The sequence below is a fragment of the Seriola dumerili genome, unplaced genomic scaffold, assembly GCF_002260705.1.
Source record: "Seriola dumerili isolate Sdu_G_001 unplaced genomic scaffold, Sdu_1.0 BDQW01000017.1, whole genome shotgun sequence".
Classification (NCBI taxonomy): domain Eukaryota; kingdom Metazoa; phylum Chordata; class Actinopteri; order Carangiformes; family Carangidae; genus Seriola; species Seriola dumerili.
This window is the reverse complement of record NW_019174272.1, coordinates 7506828-7527799: the sequence shown is the minus strand read 5'-3', so window position 1 is coordinate 7527799 and position 20972 is coordinate 7506828. Positions and strand designations below refer to the sequence as shown.

Genomic DNA, 20972 nt, shown 5'->3' with positions numbered 1-20972 from the left:
CGTCTCCTCTTATCAGGGAAAGGGCTGTGCAGCAGGAACTCCACAGGCCACAGGAAGAAACGACAAACAAACAAGAACAAGGTGGGCTGAATTTACAGAATTAACTCTCAACCTAAGATACAAACAGACTTTACAAAGGGATATTGGCAGCAGTTACCAACACATGAAATATTCCATGACCTTGAGCCTTTACAAGCGTCACTGTCGCACAAATCCGGCAATTGCTAAGATGCTTGACCTTCATTCAAATAATTGCTAAAGGAGACCATCTTACAGTGACGTTACTGGCCACCCTATGATGTGGAGTTTGTGAGTAGTAAGGAGGGTTATGTGTGCTGTGGGTACAACGGGCTCTAACAAGGAATAGTGCAGTGCAGCAGGTTGCTGGTCACTGGAAAAAAAGTGAATCTGCCAGCCGTGCTCCACAGCATGACTCTCAAATCCTACATCTGATAAGAGAAGAAACTGGCAGACCAGAGGACAATAGGACTGATTAGTTTGGGACAGCAGAGCTCCAGTGGTGCCATTCATTCTTTTTGCACCTCATCTAACATGGTTTCCATGCCAACTATCTGCCATTTTTTATGTGGCACAGGCGATTTGACCGGCAAAGTTTGGCAAAGAAAAAAGCAAAAAACAACTGTAACTGTAAACTTGCACTATGTTTAATATACAAGAGCTGAAATTAAACAGGACTGGGAGCAGTGTGAAATGTTAAACATGTTCCTGTGTGGTTCATAAGTTGAATGGATGGGTGTAGAGTGAATGAGGCACGGTCCTGGCAGGTGCAATTTTGCTGTGGCTGTTCAGTTATTGTGAAGCGAGCAATCAATTTTCCTCTGCACCAAAATTCTTCTTGTGTTAGATAGAGCCCGCCAACTGTCTTAAGATGGAAGCTTCTGGGTGATACATAATCCTCCAAAAAATTACAAAGGGGGGGTGGGGGTCATACGCACTGCCACAGGACTTGGACGGATCTGCCGCATTATATTTTGTTGTGATTATGAATCACTTTGTGAGAAATGGAAATGGCGCTCCACAATTTGATTGAACTCTGTATTCAATAAGGAATCAAGATAATTAAAATTACATGGAAAAATATTGACATTTATTGTTTGGCTATAATGGCAACTCCCAAGTCAGCTGAGGCGCTGACTCTGTCTTCCTTTCTCAGAGGTCAGAGTCATCGTTGGAAAATGCTGGGAGATTTCCCCACCTCACTGGGGACTTAAAGAAAACAATCCAATGTTGCTGAAATATTTAAGCGTCCCAACAGTATGTGCTACTCTAAAGGATAGCAAGGATTATCAGTGAGTGTTGATACAAAGAGTAAAACGGGAAGTAAAATCACAGTCGTTCCACGCGCTTGTTCATCGCTGCTCATTTGAAGATTGTAAAAGGCTGGAGACAACTTTATAGCTTCCTGCTGAGAAAGACAGAGGGTAGATCGTCACGTCTTTTTCTCACATGGCCCACACAGTGCAGGAAACTGGCATTTCCCAGTGGAAAAGATTTTACAAGACAGCAAGCAGAGACTTGATAGCACCAAATAGCTTGGCTGGACAGTGCTTTGACGGCTGCTCTCAAAGGAGAGGTCTTCGTCTGCGTCATGCACCGGTTGCCTGCACTGCTAATGGAATATCAGAGGCGATGGAAATGGCTTTATGTCTCTAGTTTGACATTGACATGAAATGATTAATTTACATTATGCTCGTCAATGCATGATCAGTAAACATTTTCTATGAGATTTCATAAAGGTTTCAGAAACATAGCCATGTACAGTAACCGTGGTAACGGCTGTCCTTGCAATGAGGCCAAGTAGAAAGGGACTGCTGGTGGATCAAATTTTAATTGGGCTAAAGCTACAATGGCCAAGAACCTGAGTGGGTTGTTGGTCATATCTGCCATGTGTCAGTGGGTTTGGACTTATATTGAACAGGGCTTCTGGGGATCAATAGCAACTTGCTGTCCTCCCTCTATCATGTTATGCTGCCTCTGAATTCAGTTTTCACCTCTTGCTATCGGGATGAGGGCTATTTTGGTGTGTGACATCCACCGTCTTATTCGCTGTGACAACGTTAGTGTAAACTCTGAATCATATGCCGACACCGAGGAACACTGAGGGAGAAGTGAGGCAGTAAAAAGAATTGTCTGTGCGGCTCACAGATGTGACTGGAGCTGAGCAGAATCTTAACGTGGCTTCAGAAAGCAGGAAGGACATGCAGAACATTTATATGAATTAAAGGAGGAGGGTCAGCAGGTCTAATGCACAATGGATTGATTCTACCTTTCGGTCTGCTAATGCAATTGTGTTTTAATAAACCCCAATCTCAGGCTCCTCTCTGGTCTATTTCTCTCTCTTCTCTCGTCTCTCTCCTGCCCTTTTCTCTTTTCTCTCCTTCAAATCAGTTTATTCCACTATACTAAATGTAATTCTTGAAGTAGCACGAACCAAAATTGAAATCAGTTTATTTTTAGCTTCACTTCATTTCATGCTTGGCAGACTTTATGCTCCAAAACTATAACGCTAAGTTCCCATTTTGGCCATGACTTGGAAGCATATTAGGAATGTATGTGGAGAAATTTAAAAGCAATAGTTTGACATTTTAAAATACACAACTAGATAGATACGTAAGAAGCTTGATAGTGCGCATATTTCTGTAATGTAAATGAAGCTACAGCCTGAAGATGGTAAGCTTAGTTTAGCAAAAATTGGAAACGTGGCACATAAGTAGCTTGGCTCTGTCCAATGGTAACAAAATCTGCTTTCCAGCACCTCTAAATTAATTGCACTAATTAACATGTTTTATCTTGTTTGCTTAGTACAACAATAGTGCTGGTAAGTGGTTTTTGTTGACTTTGTAAAGAACCAAGCTAGATGTTTCCCCATTTTTGGTCTTTGTGTTCATATTGGTGACCAGGCGTCCCGGGTTGTCAGAGATTGTCATGGTTTCAAGCTGGATGTCCCAAGTCCTGACAAATATCTGTAAAATACTAAAATGTCCCAGTTGTCAAAATTCACTGCAAAATTGTCCTGGTTCTCAGCACAATTAAAATAATAAGTATACTGTTATACTTATCAAACTCTTGGGAAGAAAGAGAATAAGAATATTTCCCAAGCTGTCTAACTATTCCTTTCCCCATAATCATAAAATAGATTATGTACTGTGAGCTGTAAATCTGCAATAACTGAGTTTTGGCTACTTGTGGGCAGTGGAATCAGGCTGTGAACACTCCACACAATCTCATCACTCACCTCTTAAGTAAAGCAAACAGCTGCCTATTTACAGTGGCTACACATCCAGCAGACAGAGTAACATTAGCATTCATTCAGAGTTGTGTTTACCATCTGAATGTAATGTAAGAACTGTAAAAACTCCTTTTATGTCCATTAATGGCCTCCACCTACTACTGCAGGAAATAGCTAGCTCTTTATCTCTACTATGTTCACCCACTAATTGCTAACTTTATCCATCTGCTGGTCAGCTTACAATAACAAGGTTGGTGGGTGTGGTGAGAATGAACTAAAATAGTAAAGATGTGGGTTATGAAACCAAAACAATGAGCTGAAAGACACTAAAAAGTTCTATAGAGCTAAGGGGGATGAATATTTGTGGTATCTTCACTATGAGTGACCCCTTTAGCCACTGTAACTCTTGAATATTTACTTACTAAGTGCTCACAGATGATCAAAATAAGACAGTCCAAGTGAAAAGAACTACTGAGGGAGCGTTACCTGTGTTAAATAATGATCCAATCTCACTGTATATGAAATGTGTTTGTCGGTAATACTCACCAGTAGCCCATGTGCTGCTCCTAAAAGTCACATTTTAACAGAGGAGCAGCAGGGTGAGCTTCCGTGTCAGATGTGATCTGTGCAACTGATGGGGGTTGTTTGTCATCCACGACTACCTGAGGCATCGTGGCATTTGTTCTTGGTTGGGGTTATTTACAGCCTCAGGGATTTATAGGACTGTGCTACAGTGATGGTGTCAAGGATCACCTCAACTTGGTTCATGTAAGGGTTTGTAATACTGCAGGGGAGATTGTCCTTCGCTCGATGAATTGCTTTGTGAACACAGTGTGTACAGTCTCAGGGTTGCAATGAGAGAGTTGAAGGCAAAAAAATTGAACCACTTGATCAATGTGGTTTCCCTGTTCCAGTGTTTGATTTTCATTGACTCGAAAAGTTGACAAAATGGATTAGAGTTCAGCCATATTCAGATTTTGTATTGTTGGCTGTCAGCTTTTCGAGCCATTAAATTCCTGGAGTAATTTTACTGCTCACATGAGGCAAGCATGGTGAACAATGACAGCTCAAACTTCCAATTAAACTAAGAGTTATGATGGATTATAAACAGTGTATTTCAGATTTTCCTTTTCTTTCTTTCTTTCTTAACATGAAAAATCCCCATCACATAGCCTATTGGCATACACAATATCGTTAAATATCAAACTGAACACACATCAAGCGCAGCACACTACACATAAAAATCGTAAATCACACATACATTTACACACACCGCCCAGTAAAACATGGCATTTAAAAAAAAAAGGGTCAGTGTCACCCATTCTCAAAAGGTACAGAGAGACTCTGAGTAGATGACAGTGTGAGCAGCTTTTGATTGATTAGTGTAATTATGATATTCTCTGCCTCATACAGTCTGCACATACATGTATGCATAAGGCGCCTTATCACTGCCTGACATATGGTTATATTCATGCCAACCAATATATGACTAGCACTAAAATATGTTGGCACAGAATCCCATCCCCGTGGCATTATGGTTAGGGTTAGCAGCTGTAAATCTTTTCATACTGATCTTTTTACACCTACACCATGAGCTGGAAACAGGAGCGCACACACAGACCTTGACCTCATTTTACTATAAGAGGTGAAATTTACATACAACTGTGGTACCCTGTGTTATAATTTATGATAGTGACAATGTTATTTAATAACATCGCTGCTATCAAAATATACTGTATATCATTATTATGTATATATGTTGTATCTGCCTTGCCCATGACTTCATCTGGAAAGTATTTGACCTTACTGCTCACTGTGAGAACTCAGGAAAATGTATTTTCTGTCTCATTTACATGAATTATTGTTACAAACCTATATTTATCAGTGCTTCAACTGTAAGACATGTTTTGTCCTTCATAACAGAACTATCAGCCCTGAGCTCATATTGTCCAGTAGAGAACCAACAACAGAGCAAGTGGGCAGAAGAGCATAACATTTTTGGCTCAATTTAGATGTTCAGTGGGAATGTGATATCAATTTTTTTCTTCATTCTGTTTTTTTTTTTTTTAACTCATTACATGATCCTCTTAATGAACAAAAAACCCTCAAACAAATTCTACCATAATTTAATTTCACCTGCTCTTCTCACCATCAATGTTAGATGTTTAAGAGGTTTTGTTTAAAGTTAAAGTTAGAACTATAAAAACTATATTCAAATCAGCTCCCATAGTATTTTTTCTTCTTATAATGAAGATTGAAGAATGAAGATATTTTTCAAGCTCAAACAAAGATCTATGACAAACTGTTACAGCCTGGATAGCAGACATTAAGTGTTCATCATAACCAGGATTAATACTGTAATGTCTCATTTGTTTTTACATTAGTAAAGATCCACTTGCCATCATAAGATACTATATTAATATAGTCTTATGCACAACACGCTGTGGTTAGCTTGTATGTTAGGTTGTTATAGTTTACTGTCGGCTACATCTTTCTGTCTGTGTTTCTTTCTTTCTTTCTTTCTTTCTTTCTTTCTTTCTTTCTTTCTTTCTTTCTTTCTTTCTTTCTTTCATCCTCCTTTGAAACACAGCTGAACAAAGTGTGAAAGTAAAGCAAGCCACCATTTCTTGCTTTGTTCTGGCTGGCTGGTGTTAAAATCTATTTTGAAGCCCCATTGCACCACAGAGGATATTAAGAGTCTGTTAAAGTGAGAGTTTTTGTCAAGACAAATATATCACAAAAAACAGGCTTTGCGCTTAAAAATACACACGAACAATCGCTCCCCAAATACTATTAAACAGGGATATGGGGAGCGACAGCAGGGGAACAATTCATTGTTAATGGGGCAAAGTACTTTATTGATTTACACTGCCAGCGACACATAAAACTATTAACAATTTTCCCACAAGAACAAGTTGTACAAATGCCTTATGTAATATGAATCTCGCTCTGAATCCAAATATGGCCATATTTGAATCAAGCTACATGATGTACAGTATTGTGTGAATACCAAACTCCTGTTTAGACAGGAGTCTAAACAGCTGATAGAGAGTACCCAATAAAAGAACTCATCAAAGAGCAATCAAATATTTCATGTGACAGCGAGACAATGTTTCTAAAATGTTTGGAACATGTTATCTCTTCTTGTTCTATCTTATCACCTAAGACGGAACAAAACTAATCTGCTTTCTGTTTATGTTCGTGTGCTCTCAAACAGAAAAATTCGTTTTAGAAACCACGTTCCCTTTTCCGTGCGTCAACATCCTTGAGCCCATCAACTTGTCACTTATCAGTGACATTAAACTGGTGGACACACTGTCAAAAAAACTATTTCTTGTCACCATGGTGCTCAGTTGACTAGACATTTCAGACATACGCTTAGAAATGATTTTCTGTCCCCTTCTGTCAAAACAGACCAAAGAAAAATCAAAATGTGAGTGACAGCAGTGGAGATTGCACAAGGGGAAAGGTACAACATCCATTCCAAGTCCCAATATATTGAATAGTTTCACATCAGGGGCAAAAAAAAGCACCTCCTGCAGAACAGTTCACCAAAAAAATTTCAGCATCCCTGCTTTTCTCTAAAAAATATGTGCATAGATTAATCGTGTTGAGTGACTTGACACCCGTGTCTCTGTGTCAAGTAAACACCCATGGAGCTGTTGTTGTTGGTGGCAAGTCGTTTCACTGTTCTGCTTCTCAGACAAAAATTTATTACTGTTCTTTCAAACAGCCTCCACTTGAAACAGGAGTGTGTGGGGACAGTGTGAAGAAGCAGTTAACAATCTGTTGCACAAGCAAGAGAGGTGCAAAGAACAGGTTTAAAATAGTCCTAGGTGTTAACTGTGGAGGGATTCAAGACATCTGAGACAACGTTAATCATCTTTATAAGCAACAGAAAAGTCGGTTTATGGTCTTCTGAGAAAACATGCACATAGTTAGAACCCATCAATATTCATTATTAAATGCTGGCAGCAAAAAATGATTTTGGATTCTTTTCTAATGATTTATGCATAAGAGTGTTTTGGGTGATAAATTATACTTCAGTGAAATAGGAAGACAAGATGAAGTCCTCTGTTACTGACACCCTGTGTTTGTCTTATTCCACAAACACACTATTCATAAGAGCTTCACAGAATCTCACAGGGTGTGAAAACTAAAAAAAAATTAAAAAATCTGTGTCTGAATTTCACTGACACTGTTTCTGTTCATCCATTTAAAAATGTTCCACACATGAAAAGCAGGACTCAGAATATTTCACTGTCTATAGGCATTGTACAGCAACTGCAGAAAAAGCCCCACAGGAGTTATTGCACTAACATTATTATGTTACAGTGATATTTTTTGTAGTGTATGAAACTTGGCTCATTACGTGACGGCTCGGCGTGTCCCTTTGCAACACACTAAATAAAGTATCTAATGTCGCCCACTCGCACGTTTCTGGGCTTCAGGTGGGTGAATCAGACCAAGTGTGCAAATTTCATATAACTCAATTTCCCCATTGGCCGTGTGTCCCCGGTGTGCGCGTGCCTTCGCGTCCGCCCGTCCGTCCGTGCGTGCGTGCGTGCGTGCGTGAGAAATTTATTATGTAACATGTTCATCCCACTGCCTGTGTCTGAGGCGTAAGGTCGCTTTAAGAGATATCTCAGCCGCTATCAGTGATCCTGGCAGGACACCTCCTACCGTCTCCTCGACCAAAAACTCTGCCGTGTCTCACCTGATGCAGAGCAGCGCTCCAAGTCCCAGAAGAAAGAATATTTCGGTAAGAAACAATGGCTGATTTATCGGCTGATTAAAACACGGCAGTCTGTGTTGTAGCCTAACTCTTTTTTTGAGGGTGCTGTGTTACCTAAAAGTAAGAAATTAGATTTTCTTATAGGGTCGACAATGTTTTTTTGTTTTTGTTTTTTTTCTTTTCCGAAGCTCTAATGACTCTAACACCAGTCTTATATTTCTTTACAGCTCTTTAAGGTGCGCCCGGTGAGTTTTAACTGCCTTGTCGCGCGTGCTGGTATGTGAGGCTATTCTGCTGGGAATTAGAGTATCCCGCTCTGCAGGGGAGATGCTAAAAGTATAAGTGGCGCTTTTCACTTGACAAGATTCAGCGGGTCCTTTAGGTGGAAATGAGTGAGAGCAGTGAGCACACACACGGTGGTACACTGGAGGACAGATGGGGTCTCCTCGTCCAGCTGTCCGGAGCTGAGAAAGTCCACCTGACTGCGAGCAGACACAGACACAGACACACAGCTGCAGACAGAGAGTGGATCCAGGACAGCTGCAGAGACACTCACACTGTAACCACTCTCACACTTTGCATGCCTTCATGGGTTTTTCATGATGATGATGATGGTGATGATCGTGATGTCTGTGACTATGTGGCTGTTTTAGTGACATGGCAAAGTGATGTAGTGAGGTGACGGTGAGGATCAAAAATCTTATTTACATTTTAGGAAACATTTCTATTTTGAGACAAAATCCCCATGAGCTATCATTTCTTTGCCTGTTTTCCTACTTCACAGTTCGTCTCACATAGTGTATTTTTAATGTTTCTGTAGGCTGTTATGTGTAATCTGCAGATGATCAGTGTAATTTATAACAGGTCTCATGTTAAATATTAATAACGCCCTTGGGAAAATTCCTTGTTCCATTGCTTGGACTGGCCTCCACCAGCAGACACAACACAAAGCAATGCATCACTTCAAGTGTCCAATTTGTGCCATAGATACTCAGCATCGAGGCTGCAGCATGAGCGTGATGTGCAGGCCACATAACCAGAGAATCAGCCAGTTTTAGTCATGTTGACATCCAGGAGGAGATTAATTATCCAGAGAGCTAGCTCCATGTACAAGTGTTTACTTTTGTTATGAATACTCCGGCTTTGTTTGTAATTACGACAGATGAAACAGCACATTTTAATGACATTACTGCTCATGATAGAGACAGCCACAAGCAATTAATGTCCTACCTGTCAGTATTTATCATTGTTAAGGAGTTGTCAATTAAAAATGATAAATCCTCTAAATCCTGCAGGTTTCATTCTGTTTGCTTAGCTGTGTTGCAAAACTAATTTCTGGGCAATTTAGCCGTGGGCAAAACATCTCAGTTAATCAGTACTGTTTTCACTGCTGCGTGTTCAACCCCCCCCCCACCACCACACACACACACACACACACACACACACACACACACACACACACGTGTATCTATGCACACACACAGTGTTCAGATGTTCTCGGTCTTGGTGTAATGAAATTGTGCTTCTGTTTTCCAGTACATTAATTTGTTCGACATTGTAAGGACCACATGTGCTTCAGAATCCAGGCTGCTATTGTGAATGTTCAGTGGCGACGAGCGGTGTCTGTTCCTTTATGGACAGAAACAGAATAAATTCCTGCTGTCAAAAGGGGAGAAAACAGTGAGAGGGAATGATTGTCTCTGAAGGAGCAGTCATTATCACCGTTATTGTGATGGAAATTTAAATCAGCGTGCCATTATAGTGATGCCACAAAGTCTGGATCTGTGCTGTTTTCTTGATGATATGCCATCAGCGCATCATTTATTCTTATAGCCTGCACTCGAGGAGCTAGAGAATCTGCCAACAGCCTCGTGATATCTGCATACCCACATTAATTATTCCTTTCATAAATCTCTGTTTTTGTAATTTTGAATCCGCTGCCAGTGTGTGCAAAGGTGAAATTGGACCACTAAATACATCTCAGCAACAAAAAGGAACTTGTGGAATCACATCCAGGAGGCGGAGGCTGTGAATTTAAAATCCTGTCCCGCAGCAAGAGAATCACTCTCTGCCACACATCCTCATTTAAAAGAAGTTACTGTCTAATGATGAAATGAGCTTTTTCAGCAAGCGAGGGTCACTTTCTTTTCCTGTCGCAGTTTTCACGGGGGCTACATTTCAATTTGAGTGTTAATACCGACCCCTTAAATATCTCAAGAGTTTATAACTTTAAAAAACAAACTTTTCACAAGTGGAAATTTGTTGAAGGTAACTAATTTCTTTTTCTTTGCTTTTCAGGCAGAAAATGAAGACGGCTGTAAAGATGGTCAAAGATTAAAGATGAAGGAAAGCTGTAAAAAAATGCAAATGTTATTCATGAAGTAATTACAGCAGGTGTGACCCAACAAATTAGTTTAATTAGTTCCCAGCCTTTGAAGTGAGCCCAGGAAAACCACCATGGAGTTGCAGCACAGCACCAACCACAACCAAGCCTTGTGGAAAGAGATACCGTGGGATTTCACAGAGGACTGCTCGCTCTCATTGAGTGGCACCACTTTTCTCATCGTTGCTTACAGCACAGTCATGGCGGTGGGTCTCATTGGGAACTCTTGCCTGGTGTTTGTCATCACGCGGCACAAGGAGATGCGCAATGTCACCAACATCTTCATCGTCAACCTGTCTTGTTCTGACATCCTCATGTGTATCGTCTGCCTGCCGGTCACTATTATCTACACTCTGATGGACCACTGGATCCTAGGAGACACCCTCTGCAAGCTCACGCCCTTCATCCAGTGTATATCAGTTACTGTCTCCATCTATTCCCTCGTCCTCATCGCCATGGAGCGCTACCAGCTCATCGTCCACCCGACTGGATGGAAGCCTGTGGTGTGCCAGTCCTACCTGGCCGTGGCTGTCACCTGGATCGTGGCCTGTCTAATCTCAGTGCCTTTCCTCTCATACAGCATACTTACCTTGCCTTTCCAGAACCTGAGCATGCCCTTCCCACTCAGCGATCACCCTGTCTGCATGGAGCGGTGGCCGTCGCTTCAAGAACGGCGAGCTTACACCACCTCCCTGCTCGTCTTCCAGTACTTCCTCCCGCTCGTCCTCATCATGGTCTGCTACATGCACATCTACCTGCGTCTAAGGAGGAGGAAGGACATGGTGGAGCGCGGCAGGAACACCACTCAAAAGAAAAACAAGGGCTCCACAAGGATCAACGCCATGTTAATCTCCATAGTGGTGGCGTTCACCCTCTCCTGGCTCCCTCTCAACATCTTCAACACGGTGTTTGACTGGAACCACGAGGCCATCCCGTCCTGTAGCCACGACATCATCTTCTCATTCTGCCACCTCACAGCGATGGCCTCCACCTGCATCAACCCCATCATCTATGGGTTCCTCAACAGCAACTTCCAGAAACACCTGAAATCCACTCTGTTGCGCTGTCGCTGCTGGGGGGTGGCGGAGAGGTACGAGACGGTCCCGCTCTCCACCGTCAGCACAGAGGTCACCAAGGGGTCGATCTTGAGCAATGGATCTATTAGCATCAATACTTAAATCCAAGCCTTTTCAGTCAAAGACAAAAAACTACTGGGGCCTCTCCAGCCCTCATTGTGTCATCCTTTAGAGCTTTTCTTGCTTCATTGCGTGCAAAAGCGAGGTTGACATTTACAAAGTTCTAAACCTCACAATAGCAGTCCAGAGGGAGCAGACTGAAGACACTTTACCCATGGCGCGCTGCCCTCGATTCAGTACAAGTTCACATGTAAGAGGAAGCAGATAACAAAATGATGGTGCAAAGGTTGGACAACTCTTAAGTATTGTTGGTCGACAGAAGACACTTTACATGAGCACTTTTGCAACCGTAGTCTGTATAGTCCATTTCCCCGTGTGCTGCGGGCACATACGAATGAAGAGAAGGCATTTCATCTGGTATGCAAACGTCATGTTTTCCCTTCTCGTGTACTATCAGCTGTTTTGCTTTTCACACTTTTACCCGCTGTAAATGTGAGCGATGGAGAGTACTGAGAGGACAAAGGGTTTGGGGTTGTTGTTTTAAAAAAAAAAAAAAAAAATCTTATTTCAATTTTGCTGTCTTATGTTAATAGTATTGATGAAAATATTAAGGGATTGTGAACTGTGATGTGTTAGTGATTACTGACAGAGTAGCTTATTACACATCTGAAGGAGAGAACATTAGTGCATTAACTATATGGCTCCAGGCGTTCATTCAGCCGGTTTTACTAGCATCATCTTAATGCATTTCTTATTACCTAAAATCACTACAAACGATGTAATGATCTTTTACAATGAACCTTGGCAAGAGCTGTATACATTTCTGCCGTCTGCCAAGGTCTGCGTTCCAGTATACTGTGCGTGTAGATGGTTTCCTCATAAAATGTTACATACATCCACCGTATATCAAGTGCCATAAAACAAAATAAAAACGACAGTGAAGGACTTTTTCAGAGCAGGGTTCTTCTGCTGTATATAACATTGCTAAATACTGTACATGTATGGCCTGTAAAAGATGTGACACAGTCATAGTTTATGGTGTGGTCGGCAATAAAGAGCACTGTGTAGCATAGCAGATATCTCCTAGGAAACCTGTTGTTAGTCACTTCACTTTGTGGTATTGATCTGAATTAAAAATATTTACTATCATCTTTGATTATAATGTCTATGTTGTAATATTTGGTTGTGATGAGTCACAATCTTGCTTTTGTTCTTCAATTCTTGTACTGCATTTACTTTTTTTTGTTCAGCAAACTTCATGTCCACCTTGCTGTCTGAGTGTGTGTTGAAACCAGAATTGATTTTTTTGCTGTCACCTTGTAGGTCAGTTCATCCACACCATTCTCAGCTCTTAACTGATAATTGATTTCCCATGAAAGACAAAATGGTACATTGAGACCAGACTGCACAATGTCCTTAGTGGGAAACAGGTTGGAGTGTGGGATCTAAATTACCCAGAGGATATAGCGCTGATGTGTTCAAACACGAGCGAGCCCACACTTGTATTACATAGCAATGTTTTAGTATGGTATGAATGTAAAAACCACTTCTAAACATCTGATATGTCGAACAATTTTTGTTTCTGTCTGAGGTCAAATTCGGTGCGCTGCCTGTGTGTGCATTATTCAGGAGGAAGTCTGAGATCACAACACATTTTAGATGTGCTGCTAGTGCTGAATAAATCAGTGCTGTGTTTGGTGCCGTAGATGTTAAACAGCATGGGGAGGGGAAGAAACTGTATGAGAGATCAATGGGGATTGTGCTAAATATTCATTCTGAGGGAAAGCATGTTAACAGCTCTACTTTTATCTTTCTGAAATAAGAAGCATGTCGTCTAAGCAGGAAGGAGAAGGTAAGGTTTTTGCCATCAGGGGCCTTGCTGTTTTGGTGATCAGGTCAAGTGTAGGATGTTTTTTACACCTCGCAGAAAGGCAAACCTATTGTGGGCTCTGACAGTCCACAACAGCCAAAGTGTTTTCCTAAGGGTAAGAGAGCTCTCAGAGGTCCTTGTCAGCATAATTGACTGTGTGCTTCTGCTGCTTTGGCCCAATCTGACCTTTACAGGCTGTCAATCCCCTCTCCTCTCCCTTACTTCCTTCCTCTCACCTGTCTTTCCTTTCAAAACACCACTGAATGAAGTAGCAGCCTTCATTTTGTGTGGAATAAAGGACCCGAGATGCCGGAGGCGCTGATGGACTCCAGCGACACTTGACAATGAGTGGAACTTAAATGGTGCCATTGTACATTGTTACTCAAGTAACTGTTAAGGGGCTATGGGCACATTAATGTGCTATGAAATGAAGCTCAGCTGGAGACAAACACTTAATGACTCCACAGGGCCAGACTCTCCTTGTTTGTGGAGCCGTTCCAAAAAGATTAGCACATTCGCTCTCTGCATTTTAATTTAGAGAGATTCTCATATAAGCAATCTCTGCAGATCACAGGAACAACATGAACTGCATAGTTGGCCGGAGATTTCCTCAAGCTGTTCTTTTGAGTGTTTATATCCTCCTCAGTCACATACTTTGCCTGCCTCACTAGTGTAAGAAAATGCATCACATTTTGCCTTGTTCACATATTAAGAATAATTACAGCTTTCAGTGCTTTCTGTTGCTTTTTTAAAAGAAAGAGCATCTTCCCAGAGGTGTGAATGCTTCTCCCTATCCAACACTTGTAAAGCTCAGGAGGATGCAAACGATGAATACAGAATTCACCGCATACAGCATCTACAGTATAATGTGTATCTGCAGGGTCCATGCTGAGCCTGAAAGAAGTTATATAAGGTGCCTCAATGCAGAAGACAAAATAATTTTTCAGCTAAAAATCAAAGTCATTGGCCTCATTCACCTTGATCCCTTGCGAGAGGGAACTGATCTTTTTTGTTTTGGCATATGAAAAGGTCAAACAGAGTCTGACACTGGAATCCTAATCATGCTATCATACACATATATCTGTAGGATGCACTGAAACAGGCAGATAGCTCATGGAAGGGTCAAACACATAGATCAGCTCAGTCAATAATTTCCTTGTTGTCTTATCTTTCTACTGGATTGCCCTAATTCCGCCTTCCGCCTTGTATCAGGTGCTTCCTGATTCATCAGATCTGTAAGTAAAAGGTTTATTTCAGGGGGTATTTCCAGGTTTTACTTATTCATTAGTTTGGATACCATAACAGCATGAATGTTGCCTCAGCCAGTTAATGTCCTTACACACGTAACCCTCCAGAGTAGATTCATGGGAAAACAGTCCTGCGTGTCTCCTGCTTTTGATAAAAATCCACATATCACTTGCATACTGGAAAGTAATTCTGTACCTCAATTTCCTCTGTGACTTCTGTAGTACTAATAACAAACACACACACACACACACACACACACACACACACACACACACACACACACACACACACACACACACCACACACACACAAAACACAAACACACATACAGTTTTGTCTTGCACAACACAAGCAGACTTGACAGCTGGGAACAGCAACCCCCTGAGTGGTGTCGGACAGTTTTTCCTCAGGATTAGTTTTGTCATTGCATGCATGTACAGTGTTCAAAAAGAAGACAAGATAAGATAGATAGATAGATAGATAGATAGACAGATAGATAGACATACAACAAATTCTTTCATCTTTATGATCTTGCCCTGACAATTTAGGGCCTGGCCTTTGTGTCTGACCTTCCATTTTCTTTGATCAGAAGAAAACAGGTAGCCCACAGCCTGCTTTAGTTGCCTGGTTACAGCTTCCTCAGGGGTTTCAGTGGTTTTCCTTCAAACTGACAGAGAGCACCAAGCTATTAAAGGCACTTTATTAAACACTGACAGAGGAGCTACGCCAGGCTGAGGCAGTTTTAGTGGAACCAGGTCAGTCAAATATTTGTCTCATATGAAAAGAAGGACAACAAAGAAAGTGAAACGTAACATTTATTGCTGGGGATAGCACATAAAGTAACTTTCCTTTTGACTTGCATTGGCTTATCAAGGTGATATAAGCTGTAACTGGAAAGTGATAAGGACTTTGTTTTGAGCAGTGTGTCACAGTAAAAACAGGTGTACTAATGTAATGATGGTTATATTCTTTATTTGGAGGCTAGAAGTAGTTTCACTCATGGGATCGATCTATCTATCTATCTATCTATCTATCTATCTATCTATCTATCTATCTATCTATCTATCTATCTATCTATCCATCCATCTATCCATCCATCCATCCATCCATCCATTCTTTCAATTTTAGATGTACCAGAGCCATTTTGCTTCACTGGCATGGCTTACTAGGACACCTGTTTAAGGAGTAGTTCAACTGTGCAAAAAAAAGTTGTTTTCTGGCTGAGAGTTAGCTGTAGGCTACAACAAATATGTTGCTAAGGACAGGGATGTGTAACTTGGCTAACTGGTTATCATTTCTACACTTACGTTTCAGTATGGATTTTGCAAATCTTATATAATATGGGAATGTTAAAAGTGCTGCTGGATTAATTTTGTTGCCTTTTCTTACTGGGCCAGTTGATGCTAAGCTAAGCTAACCAGCTGTTGGCAGTAGCTACATATTTATTGTACAGATAAAAGATTAATTTTGAAAGGAAGAGTTTAATATTTTGAAAAATAAACTAACTCACTTTCCTGCTGGGAGTTAGATATAGATACAGAGCAACGCTAGCTGTTTATCATCTTATAGTAATGCAAAACTAAACTAACCAGCTTCACTGTGCAGACAAAACAAGTACAGTTTGTAATAACTGAATGCCCGACAACTTTTGTCAAACTATTCTTTAATAACACAAGTTAGCACTGCTTTGATGTATCCTTTTTTAGAAATAGTAAATAATGTTTCTTGTAATGTGTGATTTGATGTCTTTGATTGTAAAATGGAGGGTAGATAGGCACTGAGAGTTGCTGTTCATGACGGTACTGATCCTGAGTAAATATTTTATGTCCTGTGCTTTTACCTTTCATATATTTATCCCTTATCAAATCACTTCCAATAAAGGACAATACTTGACTCATATGGTGTCGCGGTGTATGTTCAGTGAATGTAGCTACAATCTCATCAACAAGACGAAAACCCACGGAAGTGATTTTCTGTCGTGTGTGTGTTTGCTGAATAACAGACAGATTGAACTACTTCGAAAAACACACTTTCCATTGAAGATAAGAGCATGGCCACCCCGTATTCTGGTCAGCAGGATATTACAGGCTGTTGTATCACCGTCAAATCTCCATGATGAATACACTTCGATTTGTTTTTCACTTTGTTTAAATTCCATACTCTATTGGCAAACACACATGTGTCGCCTGCTCAAATAATTTTCATGTTGCTTATCCATCCAATAATAATCACTTTTATAATCCAAAGGAGATTGTGGAGTGTGCATGAAACAAGACAAGCAAACAATGAACGATTACAATACAATAAATTGGCTCCAGGCACATTTCCTCATGGTTAACAAATACAATAAAGTACAGTAAATTACAATAAATTAGTGTTGACAGGATTTGATCCAGGCATTTGAAAAGCAGCGTAGATAAAATCTCAGCAGCAGTCAGAGAGATAGTATAGATTCTACAAAGTTTGGATTTTCTGGCAGATTATTTTATGAATCAGAAAGGCATTAAATTACCACAGCAATGAAGGAGTAGGCTGCAGTTTCAGCTTGGTTTCTGGGGCCCTCTGGTGGCTGGCACTGCTCTCCTGATCAGTTACTGTTTGATATTCAGGTCAAAATTTTAAAGTTTTACAAAGACAAACCTACAAACTGAGGTCCTCACTGCAGGTCCAGTTCAATGTTTGAATTCCTACAGAAGGCTGGAAGGCTGTTTTTTTCTCTGAGTACATCTCCTAAATAGATGACCTACACCCTCACACCTGTTGGGTGCTGCTGGACATGATCAGCGGTAGAAGAAATATACAGATAATTCACTTAAGTAGCCCATGTCATGACCTGGCTCTTAGGCCATGATGAAAGGAGGGAAAAGCACACAGTCGTACTGGGAAGAACAAACAATCACATTTATTTACATAGATGGAAACAGAACACATTAGCTAACGTATGAAAAGGTCAATCAGTAGATCGGCAGTGTGAGAATATATTAAAGGGGATAGCATTATATGGTGTAAAATAATGAGAAGTACAACTGAACCAAACAAAGAAGCCAGTTGGTACAAGGGAAGATCCAGCGATAGAGTGAGAGATGGATGGACTGTCCAGGTGCACCCACTTGTAAACTCCGCCCATGAGGACCTGAAGGGAGACACAGAACACCAGCAGCAGCCAAGAGCAAGACACCAGCCGACAGGCCATGGCAGAGCCTGGCAGCCATCACACGAGCGAATTCAAAAATACTCCATTACAAGTAAAGGTCCTTCGTTCAAAATCTTGTGTAGGTAAAAGTAAGAACTATTATCAGCAAAATGTATTTAAAGCGTTAGACGTAAAAATATTGATTCTGCAAAAAAAAAAAAAAAAAAAAAAATGAAACTGATATATAATTAAACATTATATCAAATCTGTTTGTCTGCACTGCTCTGATTGAAATGGAGCCAATTTTATCTGCGTCATACTACTTTATATACTCCAAACAAAAGCTTCTGGCCACTTTTGGAACATGCTGGATTTTTATAAGACGGTTTTGTGGATGTTATCAAACTCAGGTTGGCACCACGGAAAGATCCAGAGGAGAGGACTCTTCCTGGGAAAGGCACCGGTAACACCTCCCATACATTTAAAATAATGTTATCGATGTAATCTACTGTGTTTGCTGTTTACTAGCATAAAAACTGTTTTAAGTATGTGCAATTACTTTTTCGGTACTGTTTAAAATGCCAAATATGTCCCAGGCAAACACAATGTAAATATATCAGATATGTCTTCATTGCATCTGTTCTACAGGTTACATCCCTGCCTTGTTTGGTCCTTTGTGTTATACATTTAGAAAATACATTTTCCACAAATGGAAAAATGCACCAAATCTAAATATTTTGAAATGTTTATATTATATAAAAGCATGTAACCATAAGCTTACATGTTGGTTATTTTAGTTTGAACATGTTGAACATGTACAGTAACACATTTGCCGTGCAAATCTTTGACTCTGAAAAACGCTGCACTCTGTATTGAGCTGAATTCTTGTCTTGCCCGTAAGCAAGACAGGCTGCAAGGGTCACACTTGTTTTTGAAGGAAAGCCACGGTAGTAGTGATATACTGTGTGATGTGGAAATTTGACACTGATATTGTTGAAATCACTTCATGTTTGACTCTTCAAGCAAAACAAGAATCTTTATATCGCGTGGGTTGCAATGGAGATGGAGTCACATATTAAACACTGAAAATCTGTAGAATAATTAGTTGTTTATTCATAAACATAAACAAAGACAAACATGTTAATTTCATTTTAAGTTCTTTATTGCGAATTAAAGGCTCAAATTTCACAATTACTTGACAAATTATTGGGCAATGAAGAGTTTCCAATTCACCTAAGCTACATGTTTTTGGAGTGTGGGAGGAAACCTGGGAGCCCCAAGGAAACCCACGCAAACACGAGGAGAACATGTAAACTCCACACAGAAAGAAGGAGGATAGAGAAGAAGTCGGCTCCTTCTTTCTGTGGGGCCACAGTGCTAAACACAGAGCCACCATGCTGCCCATGAAAACGAGGGGAAAAGACTGAGAAGGTGGAAAGGGAAAGTAAGACAGATAAACAAATGATGAATAAAGGGGAGGGATGAAAAAAGAAGAAGAGACAGTGTAGTTGGGTAAAGGAAAGTGAAGACTTGAGAGATGTAAAGAAAAAGAGGTGAAAAGCAGGTAAGAGAGGAAGAAGGAGGAAAGGTGAAGTACTGGAGAGGTGAATAGTTAAAGGAGGGAAATTGAAGACAGAAGGGAAACAGCCATGAAAGACAAAAAGAGTGGAAATGTAAACAAACAGGAAGAGAAAGGGAGGTGGGGTGGATGGGAAATGGAGGGATATGAAGAAAGGACTCCTCCTTGAACCGTCACCTTACCGTGGTGGAGGAGTTTGAGAGCCCTAAAGACCCTAGGAGCTATGTTGTCGGGGGCATTTTGCCCCTGGTAGGGTCTCCCAAGGCAGATTTGTCCCAGGTGAAGGGCCAGACGAAGAACGGTTCAGAAGATCCTAATGATGAAAAACATCAAGAACCCGAGTACCTGGCCCGGAGGGACACCGGGGCCCCCGCCCTGGAGCCAGGCCTGGGGTTGGGGCCCGTGGGCAAGCGCCTGATGGCCGGGCCTTGGCCCATGGGGCCCGGCCGGGCCCAGCCCGAACCAGCTACATGGGCCCATCTCCCAGTGGGCTCACCACCTGCAGGAAAAGTCAGCGGGATCCGGTGCAGTGTGGATTGGGCAGCAGACCAAGGCGGGGGCCTTGGCGGTCCGATCCTCGGTTACGGAAACTGGTTTTTTGAACATGGAACGTCACCTCTCTGGCGGGGAAGGAGCGGGAGCTTGTGGAAGAGGTTGAGCGATACCGGCTAGATATAGTTGGCCTCACCTCGACTCATAGCGTCGGCTCCGGAACCCAAGTCCTTGAGAGGGGCTGGTCTCTGGGGCTGGGATGAAGATCAGCACTTCCAAGTCTGAGGCCATGGTTCTCAGCCGGAAACGGGTGGATTGCCCTCTCCGGGTCGTGGGGGGGGGCTCTGCCTCAGGTGGAGGAGTTTAAGTATCTCGGGATCTTGTTCACGAGTGAGGGTAGGATGGAGCGGGAGATTGACAGGCGGATTGGGGCGGCGTCAGCAGTGATGCGGGTGCTGAACCGGTCCGTTGTGGGGAAGAGAGAGCTAAGCCGGAAGGCGAAGCTCTCAATTTTCCAGTCGATCTACGTTCCGATCCTCACCTATGGTCATGAGCTTTGGGTAATGACCAAAAGAACGAGATCACGAATACAAGCGGCCGAAATGAGTTTCCTCCGCAGGGTGGCCGGGCTCAGCCTTAGAGATAGGGTGAGGAGCTCGGTCATCCGGGAGGGACTCGGAGTAGAGCCGCTGCTCCTCCATGTCGAGAGGAGCCAGTTGAGGTGGTTCGGGCATCTGGTGAGGATGCCTCCTGGACGCCTCCCCGGGGAGGTGTTTCGGGCATGTCCCACCGGGAGGAGGCCTCGGGGCCGACCAAGGACACGCTGGAGGGATTATATCTCTCGGCTGGCCTTGGAATGCCTCGGGATTCTCCCGGAGGAGCTGGTGGAAGTGGCTGGGGAGAGGGCCGTCTGGACCTCTTTGCTGAGGCTGCTGCCCCCATGACCCGGATCCCGATAAGCGGGAGACGATGACGACGACGACGACGATGAAGAAAGGATGAGAAAATAAAGGGAGGTAGACAAAGGAGAGGGAGGGTGGAAAGGGAAGTGGGTAAGAAAAATAACAACAATGGAAAGGTAAACAATATTAAATGATAGAAAAGCTGAAGATGCAAAAGGAATAAGTTGGAAGGAAATGGAGGGAG

The 20972-nt window shown here is 41.9% G+C and overlaps 1 protein-coding gene across 2 annotated transcripts; it reads left to right on the top strand.

The window, feature by feature from the left end:
• LOC111229018 (neuropeptide Y receptor type 1-like) lies at positions 1-12660 on the top strand. 2 transcript variants are annotated; one of them, XM_022755179.1, is made up of 2 exons: positions 1-81; positions 10284-12660. In XM_022755179.1, exon 2 carries the CDS (start codon positions 10443-10445, stop codon positions 11544-11546), a length of 1104 nt encoding a protein of 367 aa, XP_022610900.1. In that variant the 5' UTR covers positions 1-81; positions 10284-10442; the 3' UTR covers positions 11547-12660. The 2 variants fall into 2 exon arrangements, with proteins under 2 accessions (XP_022610900.1, XP_022610892.1); XM_022755171.1 differs by lacking the exon at positions 1-81 and adding an exon at positions 7930-8012.
• Positions 12661-20972: the final 8312 nt, after the last annotated feature.